Source organism: Falco peregrinus, chromosome Z (assembly GCF_023634155.1).
Source record: "Falco peregrinus isolate bFalPer1 chromosome Z, bFalPer1.pri, whole genome shotgun sequence".
In the NCBI taxonomy this organism is placed as follows: Eukaryota; Metazoa; Chordata; class Aves; order Falconiformes; family Falconidae; genus Falco; species Falco peregrinus.
Window position 1 is genome coordinate 66,092,213 of NC_073739.1, and position 19,353 is coordinate 66,111,565.

At 40.9% G+C, this 19,353-nt stretch overlaps 2 protein-coding genes across 3 annotated transcripts in view; one reads left to right on the forward strand and one right to left on the reverse strand.

Moving 5' to 3' along the window:
* PLPP1 (phospholipid phosphatase 1) overlaps positions 1-17,800 on the forward strand; it is a 67,909-nt gene extending 50,109 nt beyond the window's left edge. For both annotated transcript variants that reach the window (XM_055791524.1, XM_055791525.1), the window contains exons 4-6: positions 2,384-2,441; positions 14,942-15,118; positions 17,343-17,800. In XM_055791524.1, the coding sequence (XP_055647499.1) occupies positions 2,384-2,441; positions 14,942-15,118; positions 17,343-17,468 (361 nt within the window). In that variant the 3' untranslated portion in view covers positions 17,469-17,800. The remainder of the gene's footprint in view (positions 1-2,383; positions 2,442-14,941; positions 15,119-17,342) is intronic.
* Positions 17,671-19,353, reverse strand: part of MTREX (Mtr4 exosome RNA helicase) — a 49,435-nt gene continuing 47,752 nt past the window's right edge. The window contains exons 26-27 of the mRNA XM_005241989.4: positions 18,262-18,366; positions 17,671-17,922 (exon numbers count right to left, since the gene is read on the reverse strand). Coding sequence (XP_005242046.1) covers positions 17,870-17,922; positions 18,262-18,366 — 158 coding nt within the window. The 3' untranslated portion in view covers positions 17,671-17,869. The remainder of the gene's footprint in view (positions 17,923-18,261; positions 18,367-19,353) is intronic.

Sequence of the window (19,353 nt, forward strand, 5' to 3'; positions counted from 1 at the left end):
AAAAAAAGACTTTACACTCACCAACTCTATTTCATGGCTCTGCAGTTCCACTGGATACTGTTCTAATACTCATTTGAAAGTGTCCCGAGATCTAATGTGTGAACTCCTAATGGCATAATTTAGTTTTTCCTTCATTACTGAAAGGTAAGGGTTTTGAGTTGTCTGTATCATTTTACTTATAAATGTATTTTCTTCTAATACTTATGCTTTCTTGAAACTGGTAAATACTGGTTGGGTTTTTAATTAAAAAGATACTTAGTTCTCAAATGCTGGCTGATGACCAGTACGATCACAAAGAAGCCTGAGCTGTGCACCACTTGGCTGGTTGGATAGACAGGACGTTCTCCTGCCTTTGGGAAGACATTGTTTGTGTGCTGAGGAATTGTTGGGAAACTTTTTCCATTGTCAAACTTCGTGTTCAAAAGGGCTTCAAGATAATTTTATTTTCTTTATTTTTAAATTTCTGTTCTTAAAGATGTCTAGAGACAGCAGTATTGCCAAAGAAACTTCACTGGGATTGCACAATGTGCAAGTTGGATCAATACTTTGTCCCAGTTGTATTTCTGGCAATAATTCCTGTGCAAAACACAGCATTTCCAGTCGTATACAGCATACTTATCTATGCTTGGTAAGAATGCATTTGAATTTTGTAATCTTCCACTTGGAACAAGGCGTTCTTAATGTTGCATTCGGCTAATAGATTCCTAAGTCCAAGAATACCAGTAGTCAGCACCACCTTTAAAATGGTATAGGAATTCCAAAATAAACTTAGAATTGTATTGATTCCTTCTCTTACATTAGCATTCTGAAGTCTTCCAGTTGGCAACAGGTTGCCTTCAGGAATTGTAGGAGTTTTCTTATGGACAACAGGAATTGCCCTGAAGTCAGTGGATAAAAGCACAGGAGCCAGGATTTCAGTGTTCTGTATCTTCTGTAGAACAGCATGCTTTGCTTTCTTGGCTGAGATGACTTGTCTGAAAGACAGAGCTCTTCAAAATGTTTTTTCTATTGACTTTCATAGCAGACTCCTACCCAGAGACCTCAACTGATGAGGAATTAAGTACTGAAGTGAAGAAGGGATGTCTGGTTGAAATGTAGTCTTAATTAAGGTGCTTGAAGTTTGAACATCTGAAGATAACACATTGTCAATACAGATTTTCTATAGAAGAACGGAATTGAAAAATCTGTGGGATGTGTGTGAATGTATATGCATGTATATATATTCACACACATACAAAAGTCATCTTACTCTTTTTTTTCTTTCTTCCTCTTTCTAGCCGCCGCCCCCCCCCCCCCCCCCGATTCCTTATTTCTGTCTCTGAAACTGAAAGCTGTTGGCAGTACTTTGAATGTACTTTATAAACCAAGGCCTCGGGTTCTCTACCTGGCTGAGGCACCAAAATAGGGACCTGCTAGGTATGGAGTGCAGTCTGGGGAGCTATGGAACTTACAGTTTTAAGTACAGGTTTTTTTCTTCTTTGCTTAAGACTGAATTAGAAATGTCTTCCCATTTTGCTTTCTTTTGACCAAGAGGTGGGTGGGCTTTTTTTTTACAGCTGTGATACTCTGCTCCTCACAGAAACCGCTGTGCAGGGGAGGACCTTGCTAAAGGCACCCTGGGCTGTCAGCACAGCATCAGCTGTTGAGTCCCTTCGCTCTGGACCTGCTATGTAGAAGAAGCCTTTAAGAGTTGAAGGCAGTGTTGATACCCTCTAAATGAGAGTGCCAAGTAGGAACCTATTTCTGTGAATGTTAGATGAGGTGTAATCTTCTCCAGTTGGCTGGTTAGCGAGCTGCCTTCCTGCCGTTCCCCCTGCCCCTCAAAGATAGTGGTCCGTGTGACTATCAGTACATTTAACAGAGGTATACAGGTATACGTGGTATAAACATCTAGATACGGGTTTGTAACTCTGCCTCTTGATGGTGACCAAGGGCAACTGATTTGGGGTGATTAATGTGTCATTTGTTCCCATGCACATACTGTGACTATCAGATAAGCGATTTTTAAAACTGATGTTCAGTATTCTGGTTTTTTATCAAGAAGGTGAAACAAATGCACTGCTTTAAAGGATACTTGAATCTAGCTTTGAGGATGTGTTCACTTGCTGTTCAAACTTGAGCCAAAGGGCTAGTAGTTACTACCTGATGTGGAGATCCGCATAATGCTGGAATAGGATAGCTGCTGAGAAGTGAAGCCTGTGCTGTTTGTCAAAACCTATTGCTGGATATTTGTGATGACTGTTGTGCCTAGATAGCCTCCTTGAAGAAAAAGAATGGAGATGTTTGCATTTTACCAGTTCCCTTGTGTGAGATAAATCAGCATCACTGTACACTGAGTGCTGCAAAAGAAAAGTAATGGGTATTCTGCTCTCTTCTCTTCCAGACTATCATTTTACTCTGGCCATTCTTCGTTCTCAATGTACTGCATGCTCTTCCTAGCAGTAAGTATGCTCTTTCCATCTAAACGGCAACAAAAAGTCTGTTAGTTAACTAGTACAAAAATTGAAATATTTCCTTGGCCACTTTGTATAACGAATACTATTTTTGTAGGATGCTTCTCTGAGATAAATGAAGATCTCTAAGTAGGAGTTAATAGGGAGCAACACTGATACTGGGACAAGAAGTAGAACTGTTCAGTATGCTTAAAAACACTTAATATGGTAGCTGACTTGTGTGTCATGTCTAAAATGACTCTGGTGAACCGTGGGTTTGGAATAACATGCTGCTACTTACATTTGGTTATATTGGAAGTACTGTAAGCCATATAAAAATATATATAATAAGATGTCTGACAATGAAACATGTAAAGCCTACTTAAACCCAAAAAAATTAAACTTAAACTCTGATCAAAAGTAGGTGGGCCCATAAGCACAAAACAGCAGATCAACTTGAATTTCAAGTCTTTTAATTTCTTCTTAACTTGTTGGGGCAAGGAAGCAGATTGAGGGAAGCAAGGAGACGTCTGTCTGTGGAAGTAAATACTAATTATAAGATCAATCAACTAATGTTTCAATTGGAGCATAATATATTTCAGTTCAAATTGTTCCAAGACAGCTCGGGCAAATTTTCTTCATTCCTACAATAACCTTTGTAACACTGAAACATTGATCTGGTTGTTCTCCCTCTGCCAGTTTGTAACATAGAAGGTATTAAACAACTCTGTACATTTGTTAATGTAGTTGTAAAACTAAGCTCTAATCCTGGATATAAATTGCTAACATAATACATACGTACCAGGATCTTCACAGAGCTCAGATTCAACTTGCGTTCTCATTTTGATTGCATTTCTAATTTATTTTGCTCTGTCTCTTGGCAATAGTATAGCATCCACAGTGAGCAGATGGATTATACAAACTAAACTGAAAAACCCTCCAACCACATACAGAATGGAGTGGCTTTTCAGTATTGTGTGTCTCATTTCAAAATAAAGCTTTTTCTGAAGCCTGGTGTTAAGTTTGGATCCATTATTGCAGTTTGTTTATGGCTAAACCTCTTTAGTTCCTCCTCCCTCTCTTATCTGTCTCTCTGATGTAAATACTAATATTATGTCCTGGTTTTGACTAGAATATAGTGCCAGCTTCAGCCTTTTTTTTTCTTAAATAGTGTCTTTACTTGCTCACTGTGACTGGCAGTCTCCAAAATACATAGATCCACTTTTCATGTGATTTCAAAAATGAAACCACCATTTCCATAGTACAGTGGAGCAAATACTGCTGTATAGCAACCTAATACTGATTTGTTCCTTTGGGTTCAGCCAAACCTTCTCTGAGCATGGTTTTGTTGAGCTATGTGAGAATGTTTTAACTGCCATCTCTTGGAAGCACCGACTTAGCCAGATTTCTTTATATCTCTAGGTGTGTAGCAATGTGTATGGTTTATAATCTATACTGACTGGATTACAGTCATTTGGCAGGGCTCTGAATCTGTCTGAACTTTTACCTCTGTCATGTATACGTGTATGGAGAGTTCTGCTTGATGCTGCCTGGGGAAATGGTGGTGGTCAGGGGAACTTGCCAGCTGGTACAGACTGGGAGAAGGGAGTTGCTATTTTCAAACCTTGCATCTGTTAATTAAAACCTGTGTGTGCCCTGGCTGCCTGTCCTGTCCTCCCCCCAACCCCCACCCCTGCTTGCTGTGATACTGAGACCACCTTTAGCAGAATACAATATAATAGATGTGCTGAACAGTTTGGATTTCAGACCTTGTTTAACCTACTAGGAAAAAATGCAGCCTTTGGCAAGAAAGTCAAGAATTCTGTCTTGAAGACAGCATTATTCAACCCACATGAAGCTACTTTCTTTAGTTGCCTGTGGCTTCTTTTATTTTTATTAATTTATTTAGTCTATGCAAAGGAGCTTGTGTGGAGAGTTCTTGGACAGGCAGCTATGAACCTTACCTCTCCTGGGGCTTTGTGTATGTGAGCTTCACCCTTAGCAGCTTGTGCTTGTAGGAGAACTGGGACAGTGGAAGCCAAATCCATCTTCTGTGTGCCGCTTTGAAATGCTGTAAATCCAGAGCTTGTGTCAGTCCTGGTTCAGCAATGAAGTAAAATTTGCTGTGGCTCAGCAGGCTGCTTGAGACACATGTTCTTGTCTCATATTTGTGTCATATTGACACGGATTCCTGTAGAAACTGAGACAACATGGCTTCACTTTGCTCACTTAAACCAGAGGGTATGAATGTCTTCAACAAATTCTAATGTTTAACACCAAGTGTTTTATTGGAGATCAGTTTGTTATTCAGTAAACTTGTCAAGGAGCAGCTTAGAACCCTTACTGGAGGAGGCGGCTTTCTTCATCTATTCCTGCACCCTAATTTCTTGTCTTGTCTCTGGCTGAGCTGTTGCCCAGTACAAACAAGTAAGAGGCTTTGTGGAGATTAGACTTCTACTTTTTTCTGCCCTGTAATAAGATTATTCATCCAGAAACTGCTGGGAGACCTTCACAGGGACACCTGAAGAAGGTTTATGGCTCCTGTGCAGGATGTTTTTGCCTTGCTGGTTAACACAGCATTGCTGCATACCAACCTTCGCAATGAAAGTGGTCCTTTTATTGAAAAGAAACAAACAAACCAAAACCAAAAAGCACTAAAACCAAAACAGACTGCTGCAGGAAAGTGAGGAAAAACTGCTTTCTAACCCTCCCCCTTGCCCACATGGCAAGGCAGAGTGCTGCCACTGGCTAAACCAAACCTGCAGCACTTGATAAGCTGTTTAACTGAACTCTGGTGCTGACTTTATCTGCTCTTTGCAGACTTACTCCAGCTGTGGACTGAGTCATAAAACAGACAGAATTGTTAATGTGTGGTATTAACTCATAAGCAGTATTAATTATAACCAGGTACTAGTGTGCTGGCTTCTGGAGGAACTGGAGGACTCTGCCATGCGTACATACTGCAGAAAGCACAGTCTTAAATGTTATTTGCTGAAAACATGTACTGCCAGGAGAAGCCATGATTCTGTAGAGCACAAGTCTTAGGAGGAGCAACTGAGGGAACTAGGATTGTTTAGCCTGGAGGAGGCTCAGGGAGGACCTTACTGCTCTCTACAGCTACCTGACAGGAGGCTGTAGTGAGGTGGGTGTTGGACTCTTCTCCCAAGTAACCAGTGACAGGACAGGATGAAACCTCAAGTTTCAAGCCTCAAGTTGCACCAGGGGAGTGTTAGACTGGGCATTAGGAAACATTCCTTTCAATGAAAGGGTGGTCAAGCACTGGGACAGGCTGCCCAGAGAGGTGGTGGAGTCACCATCCCTGGAGATTTTTTAAAGACAGTGTAGATGTGGTACTTAGGGGCATGGTTTAGTGTTGGACTTGGCAGTGTTAGGTTAATAGTTGGACTCTGTTAAGGGTCTTTTGCAACCTAAATAATTTATGATTGAGTCTCCAATTCTGTAAAGCTTATACATTTAAAAAAATGTGGAAATACTTTGGGGGAGTCGAAGGGTAAATGACCTCTGCCACAGATGGCACAAACACTGCAACTGGGAAATGGGAGATGCAAGAGTATAGCTTAAATAAAGCCTCCTTGCAAAATACAAGGCAAAGTAGTGAAATTTTCTGCAGCTTCAGCTCCTCAAAGGAGAATTTCTTCTGTTCTGTGCTTTTGCACATGATGGATTAAAAATTAATGTGAAGTGGTTCATCGGCATCTTCAAATTTTTTAGTTGCTTTAAAACTTTGACTTGAGGAATTCCTTAAGTCTGAGTGGGAACTGTGTATCAGTCCTTGCTGCATGACTTCACAGGTATTGGCAGAAGAAGACTAATTTTGAAGTTAATCCTGTGCTGCGTGTCCCAGCTTATAGTGAGGGTGGTACATGGAAACACCTGACAGCTGAGGCTTTATGTTTAATGTGTAAAGTAGTTGACAAAAACTTATGGGTGTGGCTGTATGGGTGGGCTTTTTTTTTTCAAAAGTTCAGCTCTTCAGGATGTTGTGGCTTTAATGCCTTCGTATTTTGGAGGCTTCATTACTGTGGAAGCAGGGATTTTGTATTTCCATTTTCTTGCTTCAGGAGCTATATACATATTTCTGAAGGAAGGATAGAAGTTGAAAAGCTTAAAGTTACAAATGGAAATTGTGTAACTTGAATTTAAAAGAGCTGAAGAAACATGAAAGAATATGATGCCATGTGAACTGTTCAAAATGAATAGTCTAAGCAAGCACATATCTGGGAATTTGAAGCATTTCTCCCTAGTTTGCCTTTTGGTTTGTGCAACAGCATTGGAGAGCAGGACTTTTTAACTTCAGGAAAGGAAATAGCTGGTATGTAATTTGGGCTCATGTCTTTCTAGGGGGATACGAATAGCCTGTGTTCCTCAGCATTTACAGTTAATACTGTCTTTCTTAAGTTTCCTGCAGGAGCAGTGTTCACTTTCCATGTGTGTGGCAGTCAAGCTTTTAAAAGTTATTTAAACAAAGGGAGTGAAAAAGAAAAAAGTCTGCTTGCAGACTGTCAGGCCAGGACATTGTGGTGGAGAATGTATTTTGAGATTCATTTGGCAGAGCTAGGTGGGTTGGTTTGGGTCCAGACAGAGCTGTTATCTCTGGGATGCTTTTGCCAACAACTTCATGTGGAAATGAGAGGGAGTTTGAGCTGCAGCACTACATGGGAACCCAGTGACCTAATAACACGTGCTGGATCCCAAATTGTCTCTGTCAATTCCTTCCCTCTGCTGCTCCTTTCCTTTCATAGTTAAAGAGCTGGCACAGTCTCTCATGTGTCAACACAGCCGTTTTATCTTGGCTTGGAGAATGGGAGGGCAGGTGTAGCTACCTTTGCTAGCAATGTCTGTGCGACCAAACTAGCGCCCTTCCCCTAGAGGGGGGTGCTGCACTTAATCATAAGGGTTTGTTTCAGCTTTTTTTTTTAAAAAAATAATGTCTGAAAGCTATTGTAAATTAAAATGCTAAATGCATGCTGTATTCAGTGGCAAGACTGACCCCACTGCAGCTGTTGCAGCAGGCAGAAATGAGCGTGGCCCTGAGGATTGGGTTGCTGTCATGGAGTAAATCTTGGCTGTAGCTGGCCCAGGCACCTCCCTGCCTGCACCCAACCCGGGATGAAGAACAGGGCTGCAGAGACCCAGCCAAGCTGCCGTGCTATTCTGGGGGTGGCAACGTGTTTGTGTTGCTTAGACTTGGGATGAAATGGGGTGATGCATCCTTGCACAATGTAACTTGAGTAGCTCTCCAGCTTTCCCAAAGTTCATGAGGTAATAACACCTTGTGTGTTCAAGGACGTAGGGAATTATGTGACAATGTGAGGGTGACTGATATTTTGGTGACCTGGGCTGACAACCTTCTTTTGCAGAGATCATAGGTCAGACACAAGTGAAAGTGGGTTTTAAGCTGCTTTTTGTACTTCGCTCTTGAAGTCTCTTTAATTGTTTATGTTGGGATTGGAGGTTGAGTGAAACTACCCAAGTAAGAGCCTGGGAGCCATTAACACAGTATTTTAGGTGTGTCTGTTTGCATGGCAGTATTTATTTTCTGTAGCTCTAGTCAGTATCATTTAGGAATGGTTAGGTGGGCAGAACACTCTAAGGAAAGCTGAGGACTACCTAGTCTTCAAAACCTAATGAAAAGATGTTTGTTACAGATCAATGTTTCATTTGGCTGTAGCTCTGAGTAGTACCAAGCATCTTACTTGAAGCAGAGATGAAAAAATAAAGGGTAACTGGTCATGCTGTGAGGCTCAGGCATGGAGATGCTTGTGCTTTTACTTTTATATGCTCCTAGTATTCTTAATACTGGTGTTTAGACTTTGCAATAGTAAGTGAGCAAAGCAAAACAATTTCTCATAGTTTGCTTGGGGGTTACAGCTGTCAGTAGTGATGAGATTATTGTGAATTGGCTTGTGTAGGACTGAGCTGAGAGCAATACCTTGCAGTGCTTACATTCTTGTAGCTAAGGTTTCTATAGCTGGATAGACAACAGAAATATATTTAAAGTAGCAGCAATGCATTTAGATCTCTTCTCATCAGAAAAGAGCCAAGTGTTAGCATTTGCAGTGGAGTAACATGTTACTGTTTGTCCTGCTGTATGCCAAAATGATGTCAATAAACAATTATTTCTGCAATATACAGCTAAGTTGAAGCTGGAGAATTAAAAAACCCGAAAGCATTACTTGCCCAGTGGGAAATGTCTGTACAGAGTAGATTGATTGTACTTCTGATATTGAATTGAGAGTTGAGCTGTTCCTTCTAACCAACGGGACTTTTCCCCAATGCACAGGAGGCAGCTTTTGCACATCAATTGCCTTGTGACAGCAGCATGCAGCTATCTAAGAGGCCAGACTATACATATTCTGCCTTTTCTCCCGAGTCTGGTCATTTTTTTCCACTTAATACAGCTTGCATTGGAGCTGACACAGGGGAGTCAGCAGGAATAATTGGTTAACAGTATAAGGGATAGACCATTCCTCTGAACAGCAGCCTGGATATACCTCCATCCTGAAGTAACTGCAAACCTTCAGCCATAAGGGGAAAAATTAATTCTGAAATGTTATTTTCCTTTGTTTTCTGCCCAATCAAAATGCAACTGACAAATAGATAACATTGCGGATATACCAAGAAAGGTTTTGTTAGGAAAAGATTTCATTAAAAAGGCAGAATAAGCTTTTGATATTTTGGGTTCTTCTAAGAACCAAAGCTCATGAGTGACTACTGAATTTTGCTACATCTCTGGAGTGCTCTTGTAATAGCTTTCTGCTTGGAAGTGAGCCTGTTGTGTTTAAAATCACATGGGCAAGACATTATCCATATTAACATCAAACTCCATGTGAAACAAACTGCATGTTGATTTCTAGTTTGCAGGCAGTGTCTTGTTGGTTGATGTGTAAGAGTTCTGTGCTTATTCATAGATACAGTGCTTACAGATATGGAACAAGCTGTTGCATTTCTATGTAATATTTGCATAAACGCAAGATTGTATATGACTGGTTATTTCTCAGCACATCTTGTGGCTCTTGGCCATTGTTTTGTGCTCAGCAGTGCGATTTTGTTTGTTGGTTTTTTTTTTTTTAAAAAAAACTCCTTCCTGGATTTCTTACATTTACCTTGAATTCCAGAGCTTGTGCTAGCTGATACATGTTTAACAACTTTTGTACAAACTAGCTTTTATACAAAGGAATCTCTAAGGCTTCCTAGAACATGCAGAAAGGGAAGAGCTATTCTGCAAACCCTCCCAGAAGAAGTAGAAATCTTGGAAGATCTCTGAAGGACTTTTTTCTCCTGTTGCCTAGTCTGAGCAGGGCAGAGGTGTCTTGTTCTGTACTGCTGGATTGTTGAGCAGGACTGGAACGGGGAGATGGCAGATCATCCCATCTGTCTAAAATTCATTTTCTGTTGTATCATAATACTGTGCAAGAATTCAGGGTGTCTCTACTCTTTGATTATCTTGGAGGGTATTGTTTGAATAACTGCTCATATCAAAGATACTCAGGTGCACACTGTGTCTTGTAGCAGTGTGTAGCACTGTGGTTACTGGAGGTCCCCTCTCCTCACCGAAAGACAATGATACTCATTTACTGATGGAGGGTGGATAGTTACGTCGGTGCTGTGTGCATCTATTCATCTTCCTCATGGAAGACTTCACAATCTTAGGATTGCGGGGGATTGTGTCTGGTAAGGATGACCTTGGAATACCCATAGGATAGTAAAATTCCATTTCTACAAATGTGGCTGGATTCTCAGCCTTTGTCCCTAACGCTAGGTCTCCTGGAGAATTTTGCCTCATCTTCTATCATACTAGTTACTCTGAGGCTGCTTTTTCTGAATACTTTCAAGCACTGGTGCTTCCTGTGTTTCTCTGCTTCCTTCCACCCCTGCCTCATTAACAAAACCACCAAAACACAGTACCTCCACATCCCCTCCCTCCACCACAGAAATCCCAAAGCCAACCACGTACATGTGTACACACACTTGAGGTGGCTGATACATTCCTGTTTCAGAGGTTCTTGGTTTGGGATGAATCCTTATGGTGGATTTCCACAGAGCTCATTACTGTTTGTGGCTCCTGGGGGTCTTTTTGGGCCAGCGGACTTGTGTCGAAGTATGAGCTTTTCTAACTGTAGTCAATACTGGATCCAAATACTAATTATAACTTTAGTAGGATCTTGTGCCTCTTACGAGCAAGACAGTAATGCCACAGGGATTTTCTTAATGCTCGGGCAGATGCCATGAAACCCAAGTTAGACATGACTGATGGTAAATGTTAAGTAAAATGCCATTTACTTGCGCTCTCTCTCAAAACTTGTATAGGCTGCTGTGGTCTCCTAAGGTAGAGCTGATTTTGTAAGAAAACAGAATTTCTGCACCTTTTGTTTCTCCTCCAGACTCTTACTACTTAGACAAACTGAGAAGCGTTTGCAGTTCCCTGTGTCATGGGGGAGCACTCTCCATGAAAACCTGTGCAATGCTGTGGGTGTATTAGGATTGAGGAGACAAAAACAAGAGGGAAAATAGGTACATTTCCAAAAGGAAAAGTGTGCTTCTGTTCCTTGGGACAGAACAGGACACCTGTAGGAAATGCACTTACTAGGGCCTTTTGGTATTGGGAAACACAAAATTCTATTGAAGAAAATAAATTTTCAAACTGACAGAACAAATCAATTGGTGCAAGTAAAACTTATACCAGAACTATCTTCTTTTTGACTTCCATTCTTGAAGGAGGACTAAAAGTGCAGGAGGATTTCCCATACTTCAACAGGTAAAACATTTTGTGATTTTTGGAGGAAATCCAGGAAGGTATTAAAGAAAATATGCCAGAGGAGTTTTAAGTATTGAAACTAAGTATCTGAAATATGGCCTTGGTTTGTGGAGTCAGCAGGTTTTGGTAAACTTTGTGCCCTTAAGGTGGGGATGTGAGATGTTCGCAAGAAAGGAAATTTTCTTGTGAAGTCGCATGGTTACACCTCCAAAAGTCCATCTAGGAAATAATGTCGCTGTACTTTAAAATTAGGTAGGCAGGCGTATGTGTGTGTATACTAATACTGCTTTTGTGGAAGAGCAAATACTTGAAAGCTATGCTAGAAACATTATGAGCAGGAAATAATTTTCCAGTTGCAGAGACCCTTCCATTCATGTCTGTGGCTTCTTGCAAGAAGCCACAAAGTGGCTGTGAGTTTCTCTTCATTCCTGTGTTTATTTTTAGAAATAAAGTACTAGACCATAGATTAAGAAGAAATTTTTGTTCAGGATGTGTGTGGTGTAGAGAACATATTTTCATTATAGACATTAGCTAGGAAGGGAAAAAAGCTGGGAGATTATTTAATCCCATTACAATAAAGCTTCATAGAAACTCATCTGTGCACTTTAAAAAGAAAGAACATAAACATGAGAAACAGCAGGATGGAGGAGTGAAAAGAAATACATCGTAGCTGAATGATATTACTGATGATGCATCAGACAGATGCTCAGAAACAGGATAGCAGGGAAGCTAGCATGGTCAAATAGCTGTCACTCCTAGGGGAGTGCATTGCTACCAGAACAGCTCCAGCTGCTCCTACTCTGCTCATCGGCTCATAAATGTATTTCCTAGCAACAAGTGAAATGCTGGTAAGGGGCATGACACCAGTATTAACCAGATGATGTTTCCTGAAGTTCCTGCTGCTTCTGTAGACTTCAAGTTACACTTGTAAAGCATATTCCTTTCTTTGCTTTGAAGTCAGCTGTAAATGAAACAAATCCCTGCCCGACTCCCTACCCAGGGCCCGAGGCGTGAGGCATGCTGTGCATACTGGGAGGGGTGCTCTCTAAATAGTCTGAAGTAGTCTTGTGTTAGTCAACAGGGTCAGAACAGTACTAAGTGTTAATGCAGTGTAATGCCAGGACATTTCTATAATGTGCATATCATGCTATATAAGGACTCACACTATTGGCCATACTTCTAGTATCAACGTTGGGTTTATATTCAGTGGAATTATATGGCAAAAGCTCCTTATTCTCTTTGGCTGCTCTGTGGGGTCCCACTGGCCTGTTTCAGCCAAACATGTTGCTGTTGTCTAAGAGTGAGTCATGGGTAGTCATAGGAGTCTTTGCAGGGGAGCCTGACTGCCTGAGCCTATGAAAAGCAGTGTCATTTTGAAGTTCCCTGCTTAAAAATAACATAGAATTTGCTATTGCAGCAGCTGGTTAATAAGCAATTACTGTCAGCTGAACATCATCAAACCCTGAAAAAAACAATTGTTAACCAGAACAGCTGCTACTTCTGAAATTAAATACAGCAGTGATCAGTCACACTAATGCTTACCTGTGGTATGATTTCTTACCCTTCTCACACGTAGTTCTACAATAATACAAATCCTTCTGGTAGAAGGTGCAAGAAGGGCTTTGGGTATTTCCTGCGCAGCTACTGGAGTAGGTGGTGGTATGAAGAAGCAGCTGTAATTGAAGCCTGTAGCCAACTGCATGTGTTCTGCAGGTGATAAAGCAGCTTCAGATCTTTTTTTAAGACTGGCAATTACTCTTAGTATAGAAATGAAGTCTTCACATAGATGTTAAATCCAAGTTTCTTGTTTGTTGCTTTTCAAGCAGAAAGAAAATCTGAATACATGCTGCGTAAGGCACATTCAAAGACTGTTTTACTGGTCATTTAGTGTTGTGGGTTGTACCTTTCCAAGCTTGCTTTTTGTGTGTCTTGCCTCACTTTCTTCCTCTGTTCAGAAGTAAACCTGGTTTCCCACTTATCTTAATACAGCTATGCTTTTTTGCCAATGACCAGAAATGCTTACACGGGAAAAAAAATACAACAAGGTGTTTTTAGCTGCCTTAAGAGTTTAGTGGGAATACAGAAAGAGGTGAGAACAGTCAGCATGGAATTGTTACACAGCTCTTAGGCTGCCAGCGTGTGCTCCTTGGACCCACCTCTGCTCCATTTGGCACTCTGGTAGCGTTCGGGTCTGCTGTTGGTAAATCCAGAAGTAGTACATAAGACTGTTAAAAAAATACTTGTTACACAGTTCTTTTAACAAAACTTGTTTTAAGTGGCTAAGCAGTATTTTCACTACTGGTGAAATTAAGGTCCCCAGAAGTATGCAGTGCCCACCACTTGAGGGGGGAAATTATTTTCCACTTCAGGCTTAGCTGTAGCTTCTTCAGAATCTGATTTCACCCTGACCTCGCTATTAAAGAAAACCGGTTATGGATAGGGTTGATCTTTTTGATGCTCCATTTATAGCTGAGAAGTCAGCATGCCAAAATTATGATGCAAGTTCTCAAAGAGAAACCAACAAACCATTCCCCAAATGTTTAACTTTGGGAAGTAGCACCTTTGCACATACAGTGCATGCTCTATGCCTGTATTTACATTGTAAATGTAATGCTTCTAAAAGGTAGCCATGGCTTTTGAAGTCTGCAGTGGAGGGATTTACCAGAAGTTGTGTGCTGTCTTAGTGCCTGAAGCCTGTGTTTTAGTTAGCTTCTACTGTTCCACAAGACTCACAATTAAGATTCTGTACTCAAGCTGAAGTTCCTAGATGGTACTGAAAAGACACACTTGGAAGTTAAATTTAACATTTCAACTGTATTGTTGTTCTCCATAAACACGGTAACTATGGTGCCTTTTTTGGCGACAGGATCAAGTTCCAGAATAAGTTCAATGATTGTTTACACGGTGGATTTGGAGAAGCTCCTCTTAGAGCTGAAATAAGAGGTCTCTGTCCTAGACAGACCAGAGGAGACAAAAGGAGGGTCTCAGATTAGAGGGAAAGTAACAGAGTTAAATACTGTGAATTTGAGAGAATGACAAAAGCATAGATACACACAACATAAATAGAGCTGAGGGGAGAGAAAAAGTACGTGAAGTGCAAATCCCATACCCATTTGCTTACCAGAGCAGTAACATGGTTAACGTGCAGCTCAAAAGGACTAGGAACAGATGGAGCTTGGTGAAATACAGCAGCGACAACTGAGGAATGTGACCCTAGACATTATTGATCATATCAGGTTCATTCTGACACTTCACTACAGATGGAATATTACGCTAAAAGCTGATAATACTAAAGGTGACTGGAATTGAGATAGTATATATAAACTTTACTAAAAATGTTAATGGTCTTCCCGCTCAGAGCAAGGGCGGAGCTCCCTTCATTTGGAAGACTATAAATTTGGATGGTCGTCAGCTTTTTTAAATACAAGTCTTGCCTATAGTTAATACAAGAGTGCAATACTAGTTAGAGTTCCACTAGATTCTTTTGAATCCTTGAGTGGCTCTCATTACCGGTACCTTTATAATAAAAATTCTCATTTGTCACAACAAAGTGTCTACATGATGATATGTAGTTTTATATAAGAAGATAAAGACCCAACACTTGACTATCAAACTCCATCATAGTATACTTGTGAGAGATAGCACTGGGAACATTTGTGGATGTTATCGTGTTTTCACATGAATTTCAACTTTATTTATTGCATTTTATAAAATTTTCTTTTTGTTTTAGCTTTACCTTCAGGCTAGAATGAAAGGAGACTGGGCAAGACTTGTACGTCCTACTATACAATTTGGTCTTATTGCTGCATCTATCTATGTGGGTCTGTCACGTGTTTCTGATTACAAGCATCACTGGAGTGATGTTTTAACAGGACTCATTCAGGGAGCGGTGGTAGCTGTGCTCATTGTAAGTAATTCCTTCCTTACCCCTGGGGGGTGGAGGGGTATGTGTCTGTGCCTGTGAGTCTGTGTGTGTGTCTGGGATCGCTGCTTTTTTATAAACAGCACCTTAGAATTGCAGGATTTCTTCAGAGGAAAGCAGACTTGTCTCTAATGCTTCAAAAATTCCTGGAGAGGGGAAACAACTCCTTGAACTGAGTGTAGCAATAGTACTTTGTGGAGTGAGGCAGACTCTGGCCAACGATGAGATAAAGGGCTGTTTTAGCTGTGAAGTAGTATGAAATTGTTCCTGCTCAAAAGCTTGTAAAACTACTGAGATGGAAATAGTCAACTGCAAAACTATGTGGGCCTTTATATAGCCATACCTTTTGCTTCCAGCCAAATTCTACATCTCAAGTACAGCAGCAAAGGAGAACAAACTGTATGAGGTAAGCAGGGCAAAACAAAAACCCCAAAAGGCCTTTAAGGATAAGGACAGCATGAAAGTGTCTGCCAGCTTCTACAGCCTGTTTTTTCAGTCTGATGGGAAACTAAAACTGTTCATTATTTCTTGTGTGCATTTTGCGTGCTAAAAAGCTGTTCACAACAACTAGCATGTGAAGCTTAGCTGCACTGAGGAGTGAAAAGCTATCCCAAGGAGAAGAGAATCAGCTAAACTGAAAGCTGCCAGCCTTGTTGACACAGTGTTGTGCTGCCTGTCATTAGGGTGCCACAGATGATTCAGCCCTGGGAAGGGACTGACCAGAGAGACTGACTTTAGAGACATGAGCTAATTTAGGTCCTACTGAAGAAATCAGTTACCAAGAACTGAGGCTCACTGGGAAGAGCCACCTCCAAGAAAAACACTTTCTCTGCTGAAAGTCAGAAGGGTACAGTTCATTTTCAAGACAAAGCTTTGTTTATTTGTTGCGATCAATGATCAGAACAAATCCTGGAGCAACTCTGGGAAAGCCTAAATGCTGCGTTAGCTGTTAACTAAATGGCTGCATGTTGATTAAAACATAGTACTACCCCTTGTTTTTTTAAAATCTCATTTTCTAAGAGGACTGCCAGGTATGAGAAACATCAGGGACTGGAGAGCTGAAGGCACTTTTGGGGAAACAAGTTTAGTGAAGGATGCTGGATGACTGAGAGGATATCTTAGAGGTGCTTTGCAATGTAAGGAGTAGAAGGTGACATTACAGTGAACAGAGTTGAAAGGTGAGGAAATAATTTTTGAAAATAAACCCCACTAAACAAAACCCTTAATCTGAAGGAACTGAAGAGTCCCCCTCCAGAAACAAAGTGGAGGTAAGAGCACGCTGGGGCAGTAACTGCAAAAGGAGCACTAAATTGAAAAACTCAATCTAGTATGTAGCTAAAGCAGCATGTCAGGTCATCAGCTAGCCCTTGGCATGAAAGGTGGTTTCTTCTGCTGCCCTAAACTGTTCTGCAGGTCTGAGGTTTGCTGTGGGAGGGGAAAAGGTGATGTAGGAAGGGATCATGAGAAAAGGCTTCTCAATTATTGTACTTCAGGCAGCATTGTACCTAGCAGGTCTACTAGTATGACCGAAGTGGGCAGTGCGATGACAGCAAGCTGCAGAATTGGATCGAAGCACTTGTCTCATTTGTCTCCTAGTTGGTAGCTGTGAAGCAATTGCGTTGGTATGTTCAAAGGAATTCAGGAAAGGATAATGTAGGTAGAATTGGCCTTACAGATGCTGGAGGTGTAGGTGAGATGCATGTATTGGGAAGGGAGCTGCTCTGAATCTTGCCAAGGAGAGAAATCCAAGCTTGGTTTTACCAGCTTTTAAAGAAATGGAAGTGAGAGTGATACTCCAGAGAACAGTTCCTCAGCTAAAGCACAAGGTCTCCTGTCCTAAATAAGTAACAGAATAAATATAACCATACATGCAGTGTGGGCTCTCAGCCAGCATATCTTGCTCCTTCATTTAGAGTGGTACAAACTGTGGCTTTTGTAATGAAGCAGTGCCTGAGAAGGCAGTTAGAGCAGTTAACACAGTAACAGTGATGAAGTGGTCAATGGGAGGGGGGTAACAGCTGGAGAAAAAGCTGCTGAAAGAACAGGGAACACTGAATTTTATACGAGACTTCCTAGCAATTTTCTTATTTTTAATGTACTTGAACTTCTTTATTAGTTTTGATCATGGAATTTACCTTCTGCAAAAGCATTTACCCACTGTTTCAAAGACTTACAAGTGCAGAGGCTTACCACTGATCTCTTCACTTAGGTTGTATACGTGTCTGACTTCTTCAAAGTAAGAGGATGTACATTTCAACCAAAAGAAGATTCCCATACAACCCTACATGAGACTCCAACAAATGGAAATCACTTTGGCAGCAATCATCAACCATGAAGAATGACCCCCACCTCACCTGTCTTGCCCTCTGAAAGGAAAACAATTTCACAAGTCTATGTAATATAAGTAAATGCCTTTAAGGGACTGCTGCTACTCTTGAATGCTCACTTTACCTGTATATAGTAACATCTACCACATTTATTGTATATCTAAACTTTAAGTTTCTGTTGGTTCAAGCTCTTGCTTAAACAAAAAAAGCTACCCAAACTGTAAATTTTTATTGGAAATGTGGTAACAGTTATATTACATACACTGCTGTTTGTACATGCCTTGTTGAAGCAACTGTGGTTTTAAATACACACTATTAAAAGAAATCACTTGACACGGAAGTAGCATGTGAAGCTGATCAACTTATTCCATAATGTGCACCTAGTACTGTTCTTGGAAAATACCTTCTGTTACAGGTAAAGGCTTGCAGCAAACACAATATCTCTCTTGATTTTTGTAATTCCTATTAAAAAAGGAAAAGTGTATTAATATCCAGCAGTTGTAGCTGACACAATCATTATTTTAAGTGTAGTTACAGGCAGGTAATGCTCTGCAGTAGAGACAGTGTTACAAGTCTTAAACAGAAGTAACTTTACATCCATTTTCAGTTATAAACTTGGGTTAAACTGTCACCAGAATGATACTTCTTCAGTCAAACTTTATAACAGATCTTGCCTGGAAAGAGAGCAGTGATGCTATATTACCAAATAATTGACTCATGCCCTGCCCCATCCCTACCCCTCACCTTCCTTTCATAGGTTTTCTAGAATTAATTCTCATACTGTAGAACTAAAATACATACCCTCTGCAAACTTATTTTCCAACTCTGTGTTTCCAATGGCTTTTGCAGCCTGACACATCTGACGGAGCAATTCTTCTAGCCTTCTCATGCAACGAATTATGCTACCTGTACAAAAAGAGAGAAAACTTTATCTCCTGCCCCATGACGTCACTGAAAAATTCAGTTGCTTGAGCCCACTTGGCAGCAAGCCAACAGTTCCTTCTCCAACCCTGTTCAATTTATCTAGAATCCAATGGTGAGGAATACTTGTATGTCTCACACTTGGTTTCTGTTAACAGTAAATTTCTCCCATTAGGTACTTACTTGAAACTGTCTCCAAATGCTTCTCCTGTTCTTGTTTTCCTTCTATCTTCACAGCCTCTAAGACCTTCTCAGCTGTTTAGTAATTCCTTGAGACTTCCCTCAAAAACCATACACGTTTGAGGGATTTACAGGGTTGCTGCTTCAAGGACCACCACACACAGTTTGTGTTTTGTTTTGTTTTTGATAGTGCAGTAAGTGATCTACATTACTGCTACGGACCACTTGGTTGCACACTTGCAGTAATGCATACAAGCTCAGTATTGACATGGCTCCTACCCTGCAAACTAATAACCATTGTAGTTTGTTACATGTTCACCTCCCAACTTCTCCGCTTAGCCCAAGTCACTGTAACAAGTAACACAAAATGATCCTAATGCTTACACTTTTCTAGCAGCATGCAAACAGTATGCTGCCTGGTCATTTTCTCCAGCATCATCTCATGCCTACAGTGTAAAACTACTATGTGCAAAATGACTGCCATACAATAAATATGGAATGAAGGGATTAAAAGCTGTCCTGCTAAGAAGGACTTGGGGGTACTGGTAGATGAAAAACTGGGTATGAGCTGGCAGCATGGGCTCACAGCCCAGGAAGGCAACCTGGGCTACATCAAAAGAAGCATGGCCAGCAGCTTGAGGGAGGTGGTTCTGTCCCTCTGTTCTGCTCTGGTGAGACCCCACCTGGAGCACTGCATCCAGCTCTAGGGGCCCTCAGCACAGGGAAGACATGGACCTGTTTGGATCCAGAGGAATGCCATGAAAACAATCAGAGGGCTGGAGCATCTCGCCT